Source organism: Aethina tumida, chromosome 2 (assembly GCF_024364675.1).
Source record: "Aethina tumida isolate Nest 87 chromosome 2, icAetTumi1.1, whole genome shotgun sequence".
Taxonomy (NCBI): Eukaryota; Metazoa; Arthropoda; class Insecta; order Coleoptera; family Nitidulidae; genus Aethina; species Aethina tumida.
Genome location: NC_065436.1, coordinates 8,610,837 through 8,631,093, shown reverse-complemented (window position 1 = coordinate 8,631,093; position 20,257 = coordinate 8,610,837). Strand labels below are relative to the sequence as shown.

At 30.3% G+C, this 20,257-nt stretch overlaps 2 protein-coding genes across 6 annotated transcripts; one reads left to right on the top strand and one right to left on the bottom strand.

The window, feature by feature from the left end:
* Window positions 1–1,176: 1,176 nt before the first annotated feature.
* On the bottom strand, window positions 1,177–16,606 carry LOC109599789 (protein LSM14 homolog A). Of its 5 annotated transcripts, XM_049962449.1 has the most exons (8): window positions 16,388–16,606; window positions 15,416–15,850; window positions 14,258–14,472; window positions 11,923–12,204; window positions 4,562–4,863; window positions 4,407–4,504; window positions 2,855–2,886; window positions 1,177–1,723 (listed from the first exon to the last, which is right to left on the bottom strand). In XM_049962449.1, exons 1-8 carry the CDS (start codon window positions 16,506–16,508, stop codon window positions 1,721–1,723), a joined length of 1,488 nt encoding a protein of 495 aa, XP_049818406.1. In that variant the 5' UTR covers window positions 16,509–16,606; the 3' UTR covers window positions 1,177–1,720. The 5 variants fall into 5 exon arrangements, with proteins under 5 accessions (XP_049818406.1, XP_049818403.1, XP_049818404.1 ...); XM_049962446.1 differs by lacking the exon at window positions 2,855–2,886 and having other exon boundaries at window positions 4,137–4,504; window positions 16,388–16,605; XM_049962447.1 differs by lacking the exon at window positions 2,855–2,886 and having other exon boundaries at window positions 4,137–4,504; window positions 14,258–14,460; window positions 16,388–16,605.
* A 101-nt stretch (window positions 16,607–16,707) lies between these two features.
* Window positions 16,708–19,190, top strand: LOC109599778 (cytochrome c1, heme protein, mitochondrial). The gene is made up of 5 exons (XM_020015806.2): window positions 16,708–16,924; window positions 17,112–17,159; window positions 17,213–17,361; window positions 18,261–18,553; window positions 18,612–19,190. The coding sequence occupies exons 1-5, from the start codon at window positions 16,853–16,855 to the stop codon at window positions 18,968–18,970; spliced, it is 921 nt and encodes a 306-aa protein (XP_019871365.1). The 5' UTR covers window positions 16,708–16,852; the 3' UTR covers window positions 18,971–19,190.
* Window positions 19,191–20,257: the final 1,067 nt, after the last annotated feature.

The following is a 20,257-nucleotide window of genomic DNA, read 5'->3' as shown; positions in this document are numbered from 1 at the left end:
TAGAACAAAAACGTGTTCGAATGAACATTTCAAACGCTCTGTTGGCGCAGCTTAGGCGCAATAAATCCGAGTTTTGGCGTCGATTAATTACTGTAGACGAAACTTGGATACACCATTATACGCCCCAAACAAAAATACAGTCAAAACAGCGGACTGCAAAGGGGGAACCGGCTCCAAAAAAAGCAAAAACTGATTTTTCAGTTGGCAAAGTGATGGCGACTGTTTTTTGGGATAGTCATGGAGTCATCTTAATTGATTATCTTCAAAAAGGAAAAACCATTACAGGAGCACACTACACATCATTACTTGACAAGCTGAAGGCACAAATTGCGGAAAAACGGCCACATTTGCAAAAAAAGAAAATCCTGTTTCACCAAGACAACTCGCCGTCTTACACCTCAGCGGTTGCCATGGCAAAACTCCACGAACTACAGTTTGAACTGCTTGACCATCCGCCTTGCTCTCCAGATCTAGCCCCAAGCTACTTCTTTTTGTTTCCTCACCTAAAAACTGCGCTCGCAGGACAGAGATTTTCGTCAGTTAAGGAGGCAATCACCTTTATGAACAATTATTTTTCAGAGAAAAACGCCAGGTACTATTTAGACGGGTTACGAAGATGGGAAAATCGCTGGGAGAAGTGTGTAGAGTTACAAGGAGACTATGTAGAAAAATAAATAAATTTGTGAAAAAATTGAATCATTGTTAGGTGGGAAATTTTTCAGACCATCCTCGTACTTTGGAGTGATAAATCCATGTTCAAGAGAATAGTCCTAATAAAAGTTTGGATCCTAGATACACAATTACAACTGAAACTTGTGGATCCTAGTCTCAATTAAAACACCAAAAAGCATAAAATTTAGTGGTTATTAATTGAAGAGTTCTAAAATTTAATTCTAAACAGTCAGGTGGTTATAATGAATAAAAGGTATCCAACAAAATATTAACAATTTTCATATTTATTCATTAAGATTTAATTTAACTAGGAAAATATAGTGCCATTATTTTATTTAATTAGAGGTGTGCTTTTCCTAATTAACGTTAGGATAGTAATTATAACACCACTGTAATTAAATTAATATAGATAAACCTAAAAATTTAATAAATTATGTAAATTAAATTTCAATAGGAAGGAACATAAACGCAGACAAGTGAGACACTCATTAAAATTAAGTAAAGGACCTTATTACATAATTGTTTATTTCAAAATTTACTTAAACATTACAAAGTCTATGTTAACAGTAATAATTCAGTATAATAAATTACAACAACCATCATTGGCAAAAAATTACGGTCAGTAAGAACAGAATACATTCCCTTAAAAATCAAAATAGTAAATTCACAATTTTTGCCCTAACTGACCCTAGCAAGCTACAAGTATAAAAAAAATATTAATTTCTAGTGGCAGTACAAATATACAATATTAATTAAATTTATCATCTGCCTTTTATATATAAAATAAAATATATCACTTAAGGTACACCTTAACTAACCTACAGTAATACTGACACCAGGAAACTAAAATAAAGCACTGCTTTTTTCACAAATAGAATTCCAATCAAACAGTGACATCGTGTTCTTGGGCGACATACAGATTACTGTATGCATTTTCATCACAGATCACTGTTAAATCAATCGCCATCCTATACCCAACAAATTAAAAGTCAAGTCTCCACCTTCCTGTGTCAGCAGATTAAATAATTTCGTCAGATCTTTTGTTATATCACTGAAAAATAAACATAAACATATTTAAGTACTTTGAAGTAGTTCATGGATGCTATACATTGTACGAATTATTCAAAATTGCCACAAATTTTTATTCACAAGGTATAGCATCCATATGTCAGATTTTTAAATATTAGACAACTTGGACCAAGTCTGAAATCCTTTAAAACGTTGTCTATGATGATGTTTTGAGGCAAAAATCTATACCAGACATGTAAGAATTTATAACCTAATTAAAGACAATTAAGTTTCCTCTTTTGTATGTATTTGATTTTAATGTAAAAGAAGTATAATTCCAATAAACGTCAATCAATAAACCCGAACAACTATATAATATGGTTTCTTATAATTTTTGCTATTAAATTATTACTACAAAAGTATAAATGTATTGTTACTGAATAAGAATATGACTGAATATGAAGTGTCATACATTTTTCAATGTATGTGGGTACAATTTTTGCCTCATAATGCACATGCTACACACAGTTTACCCACAATTAAGAAACAACGAGTATATGAACACACATTTTAAAATATATTACTTTTATCATCAAAAACTTTACATATGATGATTATTTCATTGACTATATAACAATTCTTAATTGTAAATCGTATTTATAATATGGAAAAATGATAAAAATGAATATTTTCCTGTATCTTTTAAGATTATTTAGTTTTAAAAACCATTAAAAAGCAACAACTTTTTAAAAATAAAATTAATATATCCAAAAAAATATACACATGAAGACCACACACTCTATTTCTCATAATAATCAAATTAAGATTAATTGTTGGACAGCATTAGATCACTTTTTATTAAATTAATATTAAATAAATAATAAATACTATAAACATTGGTAATAAACCTTTCTTTAAATTACAATTAATATTTCTTTTTACAGAATATATTTAAAGAATCAGTATAAAAATGTAGCAACACATGTATAAACTAAAGATTAAAGTATGAATGAAAATTAAACATTAAAGTATGAATTTGTAAAAACAAGATTTTTGAAATTTATGTACTGGAAATGATACTTGAAAGCATAATCATTTAAAACAAGGAATAGATCACTGAGAATGAGAATATATGTGTAACGTCGTTCAACAAATATCATTAACTAGAACATACCTGTTTCTTCGCCTCAATTTTTTCACCTCCACCTATAAATAAACATGCTCAATAAGAAACAATGACCTCACACATTAGACAAAACACAACGCGACCTAATATATTTGTTAATTGTATATGAAATAAAATATACGCCTACAACAATGCTGAAAAATATTCACAGATCAGTAGAAATTCAAATATTTATTGAATTATACAGATCTACGAGTAAAATGGACATAAAGGCAGCATACAAGTTACAGTTTAGTATTGATATTTTGAGAATACGCACAAAACTCATAACTTTCAGTTATCTAAATTAAAGTTAAAATTATTACTGTTTTAAGTATCACCAAAATATCAATAGTACGCTGTAAGAAAAATTCGAAACAACCCATAACAGACAACTTCACCCATGCAATTTTTATTTGTTGTAAAAAGAATTGATTTTAAAAAATGAAATTAAAATCTAGATTAAAAAAAAATTATAGTAATTTAAATAATTTCAAAAATTCAAATAAAGGAAATCAGCGTTGTATTCAAGAATTGTATCTAAACGTTCAGAATTAAATAATAAATATAATTTATTGTAAATAGAAATCAATTTAATTCTCAAAGAATGGAAAATATTTCAACTCAAAAATGTCTTTGGACAATATCAAACAAAAAGAAATAAATTTATTATCCAATCAATTATTTTTCTCCCAAAAAAAACTAACTAACTAAAAATCTCCTTTCATTTAATAAAAATCAAAAAATAAATACCTTTAATTAATTAAGTTTTGTTTTCAATTAATTAAAATAAACATTTCAACCCAAATAAAAGAATAATACAATATAAATATTGTATTCAATTTCCCAAATAATTATGTAGGATTATATTGCCTATTGTAAAAAGAATTTAAGTCAATTTAATATAGTTATAATTTATTAAATAAAAATCATGTTGGAATAGCAAGTATTCTCATCGAATATTTTAAAAAATATAAAAACAAAATAAATAATTTTTTTTAAAGAAATGGACAATTTCACTCAACCATTTATAAACATTTAAATTTTATAATAAGAATATTATTAATAATGAACAACTTACCAATAAATTATTAATTATATATTATTAATTTAAATAGTTAAAAATCCTTGCATTTTTTTATTGAGTAAAATTTAGATAATTGACTTATAAAAACTTAAATCAATTTATTTAAATTATTTTGTTATTAATTTAAACATATTATTGATGAATAATGACCAGCATGTTAACGTCACGAAACCCGAATGGTTAGTAAATTCCCCCATAATCTACCTGCCATAGCAGGTTCTGCTACTGAAACCTGCTCAGTGCCACTACTACTTCCGGGCAATGGGTTTAGTTCTGTTTCGGAATCGCTCGGTACTGTCTTTAGTGTACGTGCGGAAGCATTATTGGCGGCTACGAATTCGACAGCGGCTGCGGCAGCTGCCGCCAATGAATCGGACGCGTTCGTGTTTTGTACAGTGGCATTTTCAGTGTTGTTATCGTTGGTTGAAGTAACCGACGTCTGCTTGTCGACGGTTCTTTCAGCAGGACGATTACCTTGTTGTGGTTGTTGTTGATCCCTGCGTTGTTGTCTGTAACCTCCACGGAAACCGCCACGGTATCCCATTCCTCTGTAGCCTCCGCGTCCACGATAACTACAACAATATTCATATTTTAACCACTGCTAAATAAGATATTGTTGCTCGACTTACTTTCCCCGTCTGGTGGCCGACACGCCAAACGTTTCCGAGTTAAGTTTGCGTTCGGTACGCCAATCGGTCCGCTGCGACTTGCCCTTAGCTCTTTCGACTGCTTCGCACGAGATCTTATCGAAGAACGACTTGCTCTTGTCGTAGAAGAATTCGTGATCCTCCTCTTCTCCAGTTTCACCCTGGCCTGTCTCGTTACCGCTGTCGTCCTTCTTGTCACTTTCGGCGGGCACTGCGGCACCACCGTTCGCTTCCGCCGGAGTCTTGACTGCTGCGTTATTTGTATTGCCATCTTCTATCTTGACCTGTAATATTAATATAATGATAGAAACAACGTAAAATAATCCATAAAATCTTAATATTGGTCTGTAAAAGCAGTATTTTTTGCTTAATATTTTTAAATCATAAAGTCAAAATATTTAAAATGATTGTACTTCATAAGTACAGGGTGATACATGTAGATTATTTATTAGAGGTGTGTAGAAAACCAAAATAGACAACAATCTAAAATTTTAATTAGATCTATTTCTCTGTAATATTAATGAAGAAATTATTATTTCAAATTAAAATAAAAACTTTTTTTAATTCTACGTAAAATATTAGATTCATTACACTAATAATTGATTCATTGATTTATATAATATATTATATTTAATAAAAAGAAAAACATACATTGACTGACTAATAAATTGTGTAATTAACAAAAGTAATGTAGAAAATGTAATGAGGAAACGATAGTTTTACATTAAATGCTATAACTATACAATTTTTACACCATTCGGTACAAAATTCTGATCTTTATTATAACTATAATTTATAATATCTATCAGATCTCATAAATTATAGTTAAAATGAATATTTACAGAGATATAAAAATGAGAAAAAGCATTATTTACACTTTTAATTGTTCTATCTTCATTGATTATTTAATATATTATATTTAATAAAAAAAAAACATATATTGACTGACTAATAAAATGTGTTACTAACAAAAGTGATTTAAATTTTATTCTTTATTTAAATATTTATCATAAATTACAGTTAAAATGAATATTTACAGAGATACAAAAATGAGAAAAAAACTTTATTTACTGAAGATCAAACATTTAAAATCACATATAATGAATAAAATATTTAATAAATTAAGTTTTCTTTCAAAACTTTTCTATATTATATATATTATCAAAACGTCAAAAATTCTTCCAAATATAAAACACTTCTCAATTACAAAGTGCATGTAATATATTACCCTGCTTTTTAAAGATTTTGTGCTAAAACGGAAACTAAATCAAAAAAAACAATTTCGACAAAAACCATAGTAGTTTAAAAATAGTACTTTCATAACGAATTTTATATTCATCCCACATTATTTTCTACACAAGTTCTAAGCCTTTGTAATCAACTCACAGATCTTTAAAGAAATCCTTTTTGTTTTAGAAAATTGATTTTGCAAAAACGATGAGAAAATATTGAAAAGCAGGACAACTAACAATTAAATTCTTCATGAAGGTTACGATTTATGTGGAGAGAATGATTTAATCTAACACATACTTTATATAATTCAAACTCATTTCTTACTGTCCAAATTAAACACTACTAACTATTAAAAAGAAAACAAGAGAATTTGGTAACGTCATCTTCTAAATTGATTGCTGAAATTTTGAAAAAACAAGAAGAAATTGACATCTATATAAAATTTTATTTATTTTTTTTTTGTTATAACACAAAATTAATGTTACTAAAAGCGTGTCTACATGTTCAAAAAAGTTAGGAATGTTAGTATTGGCTTTAATGTAGTTTCTAAGATTATTATTACTTGACAATAAGAAAAAGAATACGTAGATATTATCTAATTATTTTTTCACAGAATAATATACAGTTGTGGCCAGATAAATAGAACAAGATTTAAAATCAAACATTTTATTTTTATTCTATACCTTTTTATTTTATTTATTTAAAAATGCTCTTAAAAGTAAGAATTTATTCTTAGTAGGATTTATATTGTTTTATTGAATAAATTCACTTTCAGTGAGAAGAAAGAAGCATTGTTCTTCACAGAAGAGGGAAATAATGAATGTGAAACACCAAAAATAGTTTAAAATGCTTATTAACAAATATGAAATAACATTCTCAATAGAAAAAACATTAAGAAAATGTCCTAATAAAATGTCCTCATTTTATTGGCAGACAAATTGAAAAAATCAGTAAACGACATCCTTTTTTTTCTTCTAGGAAAATGAAAATGAATTAATTGAGTCATATAATATCAGTGAGTCTAGTAGAACAATCAAACGTCGTTTGAATGAACAAATCTTGCAAGGATATATTTTAGTAATAAAACTATTGGTATCAAAAAAGAATATTTGAACAAGATTAAAAATTCACACAAAAATGTATTAATTATCCTCCAGAATTTTGGACAAGGGTACTTTGAAGTGATGAATTCATGTGCAATAGAACAAGATCAGATGGTAAAGTATACATTTATCAGTTATCTCATAGTTTCAAATAGGTATAGTTACATAGACATTTAAATGGAGATTTTGGCTACAGTTATCGCGGGTTGTATCTATTTTTTAATGGTGCTTTATAAATTATATTATATATTTCTAAATACTATGCAAAATTCTAGACCCATTACACTTTTAATTGTTGTATCTTTATTGATTTATTTAATATATTATATTTAATAATAAGAAAAACATACATTGACTGATTAATACAATGTGTTATTAACAAAAGAAATGTTAAAAATGTAAAGAAGAAGCGATACTTTTACAATAAATGGCATAACTACAATTTTTACACCATTTTTATTCTTTATTTAAATGAAAAAAAAAAAACGCTATTTACTAAAGATCAAGCATTAAAAACCATATATGATGAATAAAATATTTCTTAAATTAAGTTTTAAATATATATATATATATATATATATATATATATATATATATATATATATATATATATATATATATATATATATATATATATATATATGTTAGCTTACGTCATCACCTTCACCGATGGACCGATGCGACGTGCTCACATCTATTTAGACTAGTTTTGTTTCATAAGCAAATCTGAAGTATTTGTTTACATTTAATAATCGGGGCAGTTCTTAAGAAAGAACCGAGCAGTCAAGCTTTAGATGTCGAGGGTTAAAGTACGTTTGTTGTAATAAAGCGTATTATTGTGAATTTAGTGTTTTAATCAAACTAAAAAGACAGATTAACAGTCGCTAATCTATCATCAGAAGTGGGATATCTTCTCGTGAATTATTTCCGGAAGAAAGGACCTAAAAAAATTATTTTTTTTTTTTTTTGTGTTTCTTTGTGAACGAACAGACAATGGTGAAAGACACAAACGCGCAGTGAGTCCGAACGTTGTGAACATTACCAAAAGTGCATCGGAGAGAGACTAGCAGCATGAAAGTAACAACAGATTCCAAAAACAAAACATGGAAATTTTATCGACAATGACCAACGCCCAAACTACTCAAGCAACATTGAAGATGACTGCGCAGAACGTTTAAGTGTGGCTGCAGCGCAGTTTCGACTTGTAAGATTTAGAAATTGCATTTGAGGAATATGACTTGAATTTGTCAGGAATGGACGAGTGGGTTACGAAAGAAATAAAAGAACAACCGAATGCCGTTTGATCTCATAAACTCTTCATCAGATTATCAGAGCGCCATCGTTAAAGCCCTTGGACCACTTAAAGACGATATTGCGTTTGTTTATGTTGATGATGTGTTGTGCCCTGCTCGACCCATTCAAGAACGTCTTAAGAACTTAAGAAAGGTCATTGACGCCCTTAAATATACAAAAATGTAACTTTTTCCAAACATCTGTGAAATATTTAGGTGTGATCGAAAAAGGACTGGCTGGATATTTTAGACATCTTGTGAAAAAACTTTGCTACTTTAACAGCACCAATATCTGCACTGTTACGTGAGGGAAAATCTTTTGAATGGACATGTAAATGTGAAAATGTACGATTGACTTCTTATCCGATTTTCAACATTTTTGATCTGGAATTGTCAACCGAACTACATACAGAAGCAAGTTCGTTAGGATTAGATGTCGCTGTTAGCTGTCGAATAGAAGAAAGTTGAAACAAAAGTATCACGGACCCTTTGAGATAACGCATTGTTTACCTAATGAGAGGTACGCACTCCGAAGGATTGGCAGCCGAGGTAGAACAACAATAGCAGCGCATGAACAGTTACGAACCTGGCCAGATACAGAAATTCTATAAGGTATGATGGATATAGATTTATTTAATAAGATTGATGTGTGAATGTGTGTAAAGGTCCCTGCTTAGTAGGCTGTTTAAGGTCCCTGTGTATCAGGCTATATGTGAAGGTCCCTGCTTAGTAGGCTATGATTAAGGTCCCTGCTCGGCAGGCTATTTTTAAGGTCCCTGCGTCGCAGGCTATGTTTGAGGTCCCTACTTTGCAGGCTATGTTTAAGGTCCCTACTTTGCAGGCTATGTTTAAAGGTCCCTGCTCGGCAGGCTATTTTTAAGGTCCCTGCTCTGCAGGCTTAGATTGTTGTGTTCTGGGTCTGTGAGACAAGCGGGTAATAGACCTGGTAGTGGTTGAACCGCCTCTGAGCTCCTGGCTAGAATATGGTATCTTTTGATAGCACTTGAGAGTCATGGGTGTAACAGACCTGTTGATGGTTGAGCCGCCTCTGTGCTTCTAGTGGTTGTTAACTGTGCCACATAACAGTCTATTTTGTTAAATGAAATAAGGTTTAGACTTAGTTCTTCGAATATATTTTGAGCTTGTACTGCTGTTATAATGTTTACAGATTACCGGTGTCAGGTGAATCTTTGCAAAACTGCGGAAGGTGCGAGGACGCCCCACATGTCAGGAAGGCCGTGTTAGCTTACGTCATCACCTTCACCGATGGACCGATGCGACGTGCTCACATCTATTTAGACTAGTTTTGTTTCATAAGCAAATCTGAAGTATTTGTTTATGAAACAAAACTAGTCTAAATAGATGTGAGCACGTCGCATCGGTCCATCGGTGAAGGTGATGACGTAAGCTAACACGGCCTTCCTGACATGTGGGGCGTCCTCGCACCTTCCGCAGTTTTGCAAAGATTCACCTGACACCGGTAATCTGTAAACATTATAACAGCAGTACAAGCTCAAAATATATTCGAAGAACTAAGTCTAAACCTTATTTCATTTAACAAAATAGACTGTTATGTGGCACAGTTAACAACCACTAGAAGCACAGAGGCGGCTCAACCATCAACAGGTCTGTTACACCCATGACTCTCAAGTGCTATCAAAAGATACCATATTCTAGCCAGGAGCTCAGAGGCGGTTCAACCACTACCAGGTCTATTACCCGCTTGTCTCACAGACCCAGAACACAACAATCTAAGCCTGCAGAGCAGGGACCTTAAAAATAGCCTGCCGAGCAGGGACCTTTAAACATAGCCTGCAAAGTAGGGACCTTAAACATAGCCTGCAAAGTAGGGACCTCAAACATAGCCTGCGACGCAGGGACCTTAAAAATAGCCTGCCGAGCAGGGACCTTAATCATAGCCTACTAAGCAGGGACCTTCACATATAGCCTGATACACAGGGACCTTAAACAGCCTACTAAGCAGGGACCTTTACACACATTCACACATCAATCTTATTAAATAAATCTATATCCATCATACCTTATAGAATTTCTGTATCTGGCCAGGTTCGTATATATATTATGTATTCTATATAGTCTTTTAATAGAAACAATATATGATAGAGATCACCTCCATTATTATTCTGAAAACGACTGGTGATATATCAGTAAATTAAAAAATTATAAGACAATGAAAGAATTTGTGCTAAAACAGAAATTAAATAAAAAAACAATTTCGACATAATTATTTTTACATTTTAAGTTTTTGTTTTCATTTTACTCATCAAAATATATAAATTGTCCAGTAATAATCATGTAATATGTTCTCACTCAAATAATCCTTATTTCCATAGCAATTTTTTTGTGAAAACGTTTACGAGTAAATTATGTTGAAAGTAATCTATATGAAAGTGCAGAAAATGTATTTTAAAGACAACAACAAATAACATAGCAGTTTAAAAATGGTACTTTCTTAACGAACTTTATATTCTCACTTTAATTTCCACAAGTTCTCAATATTTCTAATCAACTTACTGGTCTTTAAACAAAACTTTAAACTATTTTCTTTTAGAAAAATGATTTGCCAAAAACTATGAGAAAATATTGAAAAGCAGGACTACTAAGAATTAAATTCCTCGTGAAGGTTACTATTTATGTGGAGAAAATGATTTAACTCATACACTTTACATAATTCAAACTCTTTTCTCACTGGCCAAATTGAACATAGTTACATAGTATTCTGATATTGTTCATAGAAATTACTAGCTTCTTAAAAGAAAGCAAGATAATTTGGTAACGCCACCTTCTAAACTAATTGTTGAAAATTTGAAAAAATAAGAAGAAATTGAATATAAAATGAAAAATTTGTTCAATTTAGTTTCTTTTGTTATAATACAAAATTAAGTTAATTTACTAAAAGCATGACTATGTGCTCAAAAAGATAGGAATGTTAGTATTGACGTAACTGTAGTTTCTGAGATTATTATTGCTTGACACTAAGAAAAAGAATACGAAAAAATTATCTAATTATTTCTTCACAAAGTAAATTTTTATACAATTATATAATTGTATAAAAATTTAAAATTTTCTTTAGAAAAATATACTAAAATACCAATACCATCATCCACATAATAAAAGTTTTTATTTCAGATACACAACAAAAATTTTTAAACACAGTGAATGAAAGGTTTTGGTTTGAGATTCCTTTCCTTGGCATAGTATAGGACCATTACAAAAAATTATTAAATAGAGACATCTGAATACAACCATTTGCCAACGATAATTTACCCAATTACATGGATTGTTATGCACGATAATGATACGAAATATGTAACCAAAATTGTATATAATCATCTCGGTTTAAGCATTAAATTTTGATAAACTGTGATTATGAATTGAAGAATCATAAAATTTATTTCAAATGAATGTTATCAATATTTCATTGATTCATATTCATCTTTACGTCACCCTTTACACGTGGTTATAGTGAAAAAAGGGTACTCAACAATATGATTAACAATTTTGTTTAAAGTTATATATAAATTATTTAACAAATATATATTTTTTAAATGTATAATATTTCTATGTATTTTAATGTTAGAAAAATTCCAAATTACTATTTATTTTAAGATTGATAAAGAAATTGTATATATCTGAGCTGCACACCTCTTAAAAGCACAGGTGTAACAATAAAATTAAACTACTGAACACATACCTTGCCTAGTTGACTTCTCAACTCCTCAAATTCGGTATTAGCTTGCTCGAAATCGTAATCGTTGTCGAATTTGAGTGTGTTCTTAACCTTGCCACCCTGGTTAGGCTGGCCCTGATTGCCGCCGCCAGCTTTGAAATTGCCACGCGGTCTGCCTCTCGGTCTGCTGATGGGGCCGCGGTTCGACCAGCCACCACGCTGACCTTGTTGTTGGTTGTTGTTATAGTGGTTTCCACCTTGGTGGTGTGCGCCACCGTGATTCTGATTCCGTTGCATCTGACGGTTCTGTAAATTAAAATTAATTAGAAAATAGATAAATTACCAAGATATATTTATTAAAAATAAATTCTCATTTTAATTTATTAGCCCTTGAAGCTTATTTTAGGACCTAATTCGTTTTTACTTATTTAATCAACAAGAAACAAAATCCAAACTTTAAATTTGAAAATTGATTGTCCATATTTTTTTATTTTATTTTTATACTTCTACAAATTTAAATCTTTATTTTCCTGCCTTGTCGCAATAATTTAAATGTAAATTAAAGTTTACTGTTTACTTAATTTAATGATAAAGTAATGTGGACCATGACAATTAATAAAGATAATAATTTGCTTATTGACACGCTAACATAATATTGCTTATTACTTACTTAATTTGAACAATAGTGCTAATAATGAACGACTTTAATCTCTAATTGTTATTTGTTTTAATAAATAAAGTTGCAATTATCTTGGAATGTTTATATTAATGCTAATCAAAATACTAATGATATCTGTACGACAGTATTCCCCTTTCTTGGCAATAAACTGGGGAATGATTTCCGTACAAAAATTTTGAAAGTTAAAATGAAAAATGTTACTGTAATATTTCTAGTTTTTGAAAATGTATAAAGTAACGTCAATATTTTTTTCTACAAATTTAGATCTTTATTGTCTGTCCTTTCACATTCAATTATTTAAATTTATCATTTATTTCATTGTTATAAAATAATAAGGAATATAAGAACAAAAAGAGTAAAATAAAACATAATTCTGCTTATAATTCAGTTAGTTGAACAATACTCAAATAATGTCAAACTTTTAATCTTTAAATTGTTTTTTTGAATTTATAAACAAACGTACAATTACGAAAAAAAGAATGTTTATATATATGTTTATCAAATATTATAATAATTAGATGCCTTATTGTTTTTATTTTTACGTTTTGAAAAAACAGGACAAGTTAGCAATGATATATTTAAATATACATATAAAGATGGTTAGAGAAATAGAACAAAATTTAAAATCAAATTTTATCCAGTCAATATAAAAAATATATTTCCATATTCTTTACCTTATTTTGTCTTTACACATCATAAAAACTTCGAAGATAATGCCAAATATATAGCTCATTCAAACATATTTACATTTTATGGAACTGTTTCACAATACTTTTAGTAATGTGAATATATTCTTAGTAGGATTTATATTATTTTTACTTTCAGTGAGAACTATTAACTCAATTATTTAAAACTTTTATTTTTATTAACTGACTTTTACTGCTAAATAAGGAATATTACTATAATTCACTGTTATTTTTTTAATTAAATGGAAAAGTAATAAAAGATATGTGTACTTAAAATAAATGTGAAATAATGTAGTAAATATTGAAAAACATAATGTTGTTTTTAATTTTATAATTGATGTGCGATTATCAATTATAAAATTAAATTATTTTATTTTTAAACAATGATGCTGCAAATTTAAAATTCTGATTAAACCTTTATTTTCTATAATAATAAAAACTTTAATTCACTGACCACCTTTTTTACAGCAAGTTGGAATTAAAATTCCCTGTTTATTTGATTAACGAAAATGTACTAATGTCATAAAAAAATAAAAAATTAACAAACAAATTAGTTTTCTATTTCATAATTCAAGAATAAAGAAAAATATTAAAATATTATCGCCTTCACTGACACAATTTTTATTAAAATAATAAATATTTTAATATACTTTTTAAATTTTAATTATCCTTAAGAATTTTATTTCAATTTTTATTATTACAACCTAAAATAGGTTTAAACTTAAGCTGGATAAACTCATATTTTTAGTAAGTTTTTAATGTTTGTGTAAATTTAAATTTTACTGGCCTTTCTCAGCTTGATAATAGACGAAATTGCAAATAACTGTTCTTTTAATTAAATGGAATAAGAAATATGAGAACAATTATAATAAATTTCAATTCAGTTCAATTAATTTCGTAAGTTAAGAATTTTGTAATAAAAGTATTAAGAGTAAATTCTTCTAGTTACAACTTCAATTATTGAAATTAATATTATAAAAAAAATATATCTTACTTGACCATCTCCCCTGGAGTCCTTCCTTTCCCGCGACTTGTTCCGTTGCTGATTACGCTGATTCGAGTTCGGTGGCTGAATAGGTTTGACGACCTTGTCGCCACCCTTGCCTCCTGCCTGCGTTCCCTGGTCATTGGTGGGCGACTTCCGCGACGACAGACTCGCCGGGGTGGTGCTTCGCGATCCTCCACCGCTGATTAAATCTAAAACGGAAGCTGCAAAATTTCAATCGAACAGTGATACAAATATGAATCAACTAAAACTGATCAAATCCATTCAATGCTTACACTAACGTCCTAAAGTTAATTTTGAACAATTTTTGAGGAGATTTTGATAAACAGAAAAATTATTTAATATTATATTTACTCAAAGATTTAACTTTTTGTGAACAACAATAAGAGCTTAACTGTAAAATATACATTAAAATATATGTAATATAAACAATGTAAATAAATATCAACAAATTTTCTTGTTTCACCAAAATCAGTTTATAAATTGATGGTTTACAAAATGTAGTTAGCTCTGAAATATACCCAAATTGTTATAACATTGTTATTAACATATTAATTAAAAGAAAATCCATGAGTTATCAGTTAGAAATTGTCTAATCACCTAATAATTAATAACTACTTTAAAGAGACTAGGTTAATAGACAATAAACTCAATTGTTTATTTATTTTTTGTAGTTTTTCCATTTAATAATATTCAATATAGAAACTCACAGCACAAAGCACATCACACATAGAGTACATAACAATGCAAGAAGCCTACATGAATACCAATTCGAGTATCACTTCTTACTTTGTAAAACCAGGACATCGAGCACAGTTAAATTATCTCACTTTTTAAGTGCATGCCGTTCAAAAATACAATTGTGAAAAAAATTTGAATAGGTGTTGTTATATATATTAATACGAATTGAAATTTGAATTTTATTCTATGTACTTTTTTAAGTATAAAAAATTAATCAAAATAAACTAAATACATATTAAAAATAGTACTACAACTGGTTTAATTTAAGCATTATTATACAATAGTACATTTACTACAAAAGCAGTCTAACTAACTTTAGAATCCACTATCAGAACAATAATACGCAAGTTAATTTAGAAGCTAAAAAACATCAGCAAGCACTAAGCAACAGAAATGATTTTTTACCATGTTCGTTGGCCTGAGTTGGTTCAACAGTAGGGGATAGGGTAGGGGGTTGTTCTGTCCCAGGTAAAATTAACTCACTTGGCTTGTTCCCTCCAAGATTTCTGTTGTCTCTTTGCATATGCATACCGGGTGCCAAACCAGATCCCAAGCCGCCAATAGCACTGCCGATGTTGCCGTAGGCGTTAGCAAACTGAGACATTTGTGGGGCCATCTGACCCAGCACTGGATGCGTCTGGTACTGCTGAGTACCCAACGTCGGGGGCACCGACAACTGCATGATTGCGGGATCATTTAGCGGCTGGGCGTGCGTCGGTACGCCGGGTACCACACGGATATCCTTGATATCAGAGCCTCTGAATAAGATGTAGTCGTACACTTGGCTCTGGGCGGGCACGGGATATTGGGCCTCCCGGTCTTCCGTACCGAATGAACGTACTGAAACAAACAACAGTAAGAGTTGGGTTCCAAAACTGGACAATACTGTGTTAAGCAGAACCTTCAAACAAACAAATAATAAACGAAAATCTTGGAGAAGTTTGGTTTCAGTCAATGACCTTTTTGTAAATTATAACATTTAACTTGGCATACATAAAATAAGTACAATTACAACATTTAAAAGTGTTTGATAGATGTAAAACTTGCAACTTGATAAGGCAAAAAAAGTACACTTGTTTTTTTTTCTTTTTTTTATAATTTCAATTCAAGTGTTAATATTTCAAGTAATATGTTTTTTTATAAACTTCACTAGTGCACTCCTACTTTAATTAAAGTATCATATTCTGATATTTAATTGTGTTACACTTAAGATGTTAAAATCCAGTTGAAACATTGTAGAAATAGCAAAAACCGGGGCACAACAATTGCAAATAAGATGTTTTCCCAACCACAAGAAACGATCACGAGCGAAATGCACAATCAAGTAGGCATTTCCAGCTCGGAAAATTTGGCGTAAGTAACACAATGAAAACTTACCGGAGGCTAAAGCTATTGTACATTCTTGGGGATCTACAGTAAATAAACGACCCTCATACCGAATATCGGCTTTCGATATTAAACTTATTTTGGAGCCTAGCTCCGGCATTCCCGAAGTCATGATGAGTTAAAATAAATACGATGCGGATGGCGTCGATACTTTCGGATTCTCTTCACAGACTAAACAATAATCTCAAATTGCTATCGCGAATGGCGTACCCAAAACAGCTGGAAGAAGTGACGTAGTTGCAGGTCGAGCAACTGCCAGTTTGCCGATGCGAAATCCCCTAGGTCGGTATTACGTAAACTGTCAAGTTTAAAATATTCTCATTTCGCGAATAATATATTTGCGTGATTAACATTTTCGGCAGTTTGAGGAGATTTATGAACTCAATTAACAATTAACTATTTTCAGATTAGGTGATACGTTTGTTTTAATCGACCGGCTATCACCCTCACTCCAACATGGCTGCGACAGTAGGACGGATTTGTGGAGCTGGCCTCTTAAAATCGGCTAACGGGGTTACAGTTACCCAGGTTTGTAATATCCTTATGATAAATTCACTTCTATCACAATTCCCAATACATTTTCATCATAATTCTCACACACCATGTCAAAATATGAGTTTAAAGGTGAAGTGCATAACTGTTATGTCACACTACATAATTTTAAACAATTTATATTAAAATACAATCATTAACTAAAGCATTACGTATATTTTAGATATCTTCATTTTCCACGACAGGACAATGGAGCAAAGGCAGAAAAGCAGTAAGTGTGTTTCCTATTTGATAACCAATCTTTTTAAGTTAGTTTGATTTCAGGTTATGGGTACTCTCGGAGTGTTAGCTGGTGGTGCTGGTGCTTTGTTATTTGCTCTTGACAAATCTGTTAGGGCTTCAGATTTGGAATTACACCCTCCAAAAAATCCATGGAGCCACAATGGCATCCTTAGTTCCCTTGACCATGCCAGGTATGGGTTTTATACTTAGTTTTTTCTTCAATTTGTCAATGCACTAAAATTATACATATACAAATATTCAAAAATCATGTATTATTTAACAAAAATGTTGCTGTTACATAAATTTTTTCTTTAATGGTCATTAACTTGTTGGTAACCCAGTTAAATATTTCTGAATATCTGTATATTATTTTTTTATAAAGAACACATATTTTACTAATGGTGAATAATTATAAAAGAAAATTCATATATGAGAGACTTTGCTGTTACATACATTTTTTCTTTAAAGGTCATTAACTTGTTGGTAACCCAGTTAAATATTTCTGAATATCTGTATATTATTTATTTACAAACAACACATATTTTACTAATGGTTAATAATTATAAAGGAAAATACGTATATGAGAGACTTTGACCTTGATCATTGGGATATCACGGTTGTGGTGTTTCAGGCACTGTATCGAAATTGATACAATTAAAGTTAATACTGAATCTTAATTATTAGAAAATTATGTGTGACCTTATAAGACACAAATTTATATTTTTATAAATACTAATTTCCTTAACAATTAATTAATTCAATATGTAAGAAGACTTTTATGCTTCTTTATGGTTATAAAACTTATAATTGCTGATATATAACAACTGTAAAAATGCTAACATACCCAAACGAAATAAATTAAAGAATTTTTAAAATTTATGCCAAAGAAAATTTGAAATTTGGGCAGATATTTTGACTGATTTGTGAATAATTTATATTTAACATTCCTGTATTCATTTTATCAGTAAAATATTTTCATTCTTGAATGAAATAATTAAATATAATTGGTGAACTGAAAACCCTACTCATAATTTGTAAATATATTTCATTAATAAAGTTTTGCACTACTAATACTTTTATTCTTGAACAGCATTCGAAGAGGCTATGAGGTCTACAAGCAGGTGTGCGCCGCCTGCCACTCGATGCGTTTCGTCGCCTACCGTAACCTTGTCGGTGTCACGCACACCGAAGCCGAGGCCAAGGCGGAGGCCGAGGAGATCCAGGTGTGGGACGGTCCAGACGAAGCGGGCAACATGTTCCAACGTCCCGGCAAACTCTCCGACTACTTCCCCAGTCCCTACCCCAACGAGGAGGCAGCCCGTGCCGCCAACAACGGCGCCTTCCCGCCAGATCTTAGCTACATTGTCGACGCTCGTCACGGAGGTACTATATTATTATATTATTATATTCAGTTTTTATTATATTGTATAAATAATTTCAGGCGAGGATTACATCTTTGCACTTCTGACTGGCTACTGCGACGCCCCCGCTGGCGTCGTTTTGAGGGAAGGCCAGTACTACAACCCCTATTTCCCTGGTGGCGCCATTTCGATGGCCCAAGCCTTATACAATGAAGCAATGGAATACTCTGATGGTACTCCAGCCACTGCCAGTCAGCTTGCTAAGGATGTAGCCACCTTCTTGAAATGGACATCGGAACCAGATTTCGACGACCGCAAGAGGATGTTTATCAAGGCTGTAGGAATATTTTCATTCCTTATCGCACTTACATACTACATTAAGAGACACAAGTGGTCTTCAATTAAAACCCGTAAAATCGAGTTTAAACCAAGAAAGTAAATCAATTCCCGTAGAAAGTTTATTTACTTTAGCGTGACTAATTATATAACGAGTAATTAATTAAATTAAGCTTATTTTATTGTATATATAAAAGAAACTGGCGGAAAATTAAAAAAACGTATGTCCTTTTACCATTTTACCATCTTTTGTTTATATTATATATTTTCTGTATACATGTAATTGTCACGTTATTTGTTACATTAAATTATATATAAAAATATGTGTGCTTTATTACATAAAAACAGCTCGTAAATATTCTTTCTTAAAAGAAAGTCACGTTTTCTTAGATAATATGTCCTTCAACATGTTCAAAGTTAAACATATTATATAATGTATAAAAATTTTATGAATTAAAAGTTATCAAGGACGTAACCATGGTGAAATTTTACATTTCTATAATAAAACATTTAAATTTATGCTCATTTATATAAATTAGTCATACAGGAATACTTTTGGTGTGTTTGTGGAATACAACGTTATCTTATCTGAATTTGAACCATATCAAAATTGATTTTTGAAAACATTTGATTTATTAGTCCAAATCTAGAACTTGTATTCGAATCAATAAGCTCCTAGAGTGATAAATGAGATGGATTATTTAAATATTACATTTTTCGAAAAAAGTAATCACACAAAGTTTAAGTTTTAATTGATTAACTAATTTCATTTTTTTATTTTCAATGGAACACCTTACATATTTTTGGATTTTTGAAATCCATATGTAATTTGAAATACAATACCTATACCGTGTCCTACATGTAAACCTGATACTAATTTATTCATTTTTTTTTCAAAAATTGATTATCTAAAATATCTGTAGAGCCACCAATTTGACGCTGGAAAGTTCATTTTCGGCATATACGCTAACCAATCACTACTCCATAAGGAACTTTTATTAGTAATCTCAAATTTTATATAGAATCTCTGTTATTTACATTTAATTTTGTGTATCTTAAAAGATCAATTTGCAATTACATGTAGAATTTAAAAATCTAAAAAATAAATAAAAAGGTATTCTACTGAAAATGTGATGCCCCTTCCAGCAAAACGAGAAATAAAATGTTATTTAAAATAAATTAAAATAGTAGTTCAAGTAAAATTATAATTGCTAAAAAAATTAAATTCAATATATTTTTCCGTTATTCATAAACTTCTAATTAGGCGAATCTTTACTTTATTATTGTTATAAATATGCAGTACATAAAAATACAACAAATAGTCTTTTTAAATCTTCTAACGCCCAAGGACTGTTTTCCTGATATTTCTTTATGTATAGGCGTCTCAAAT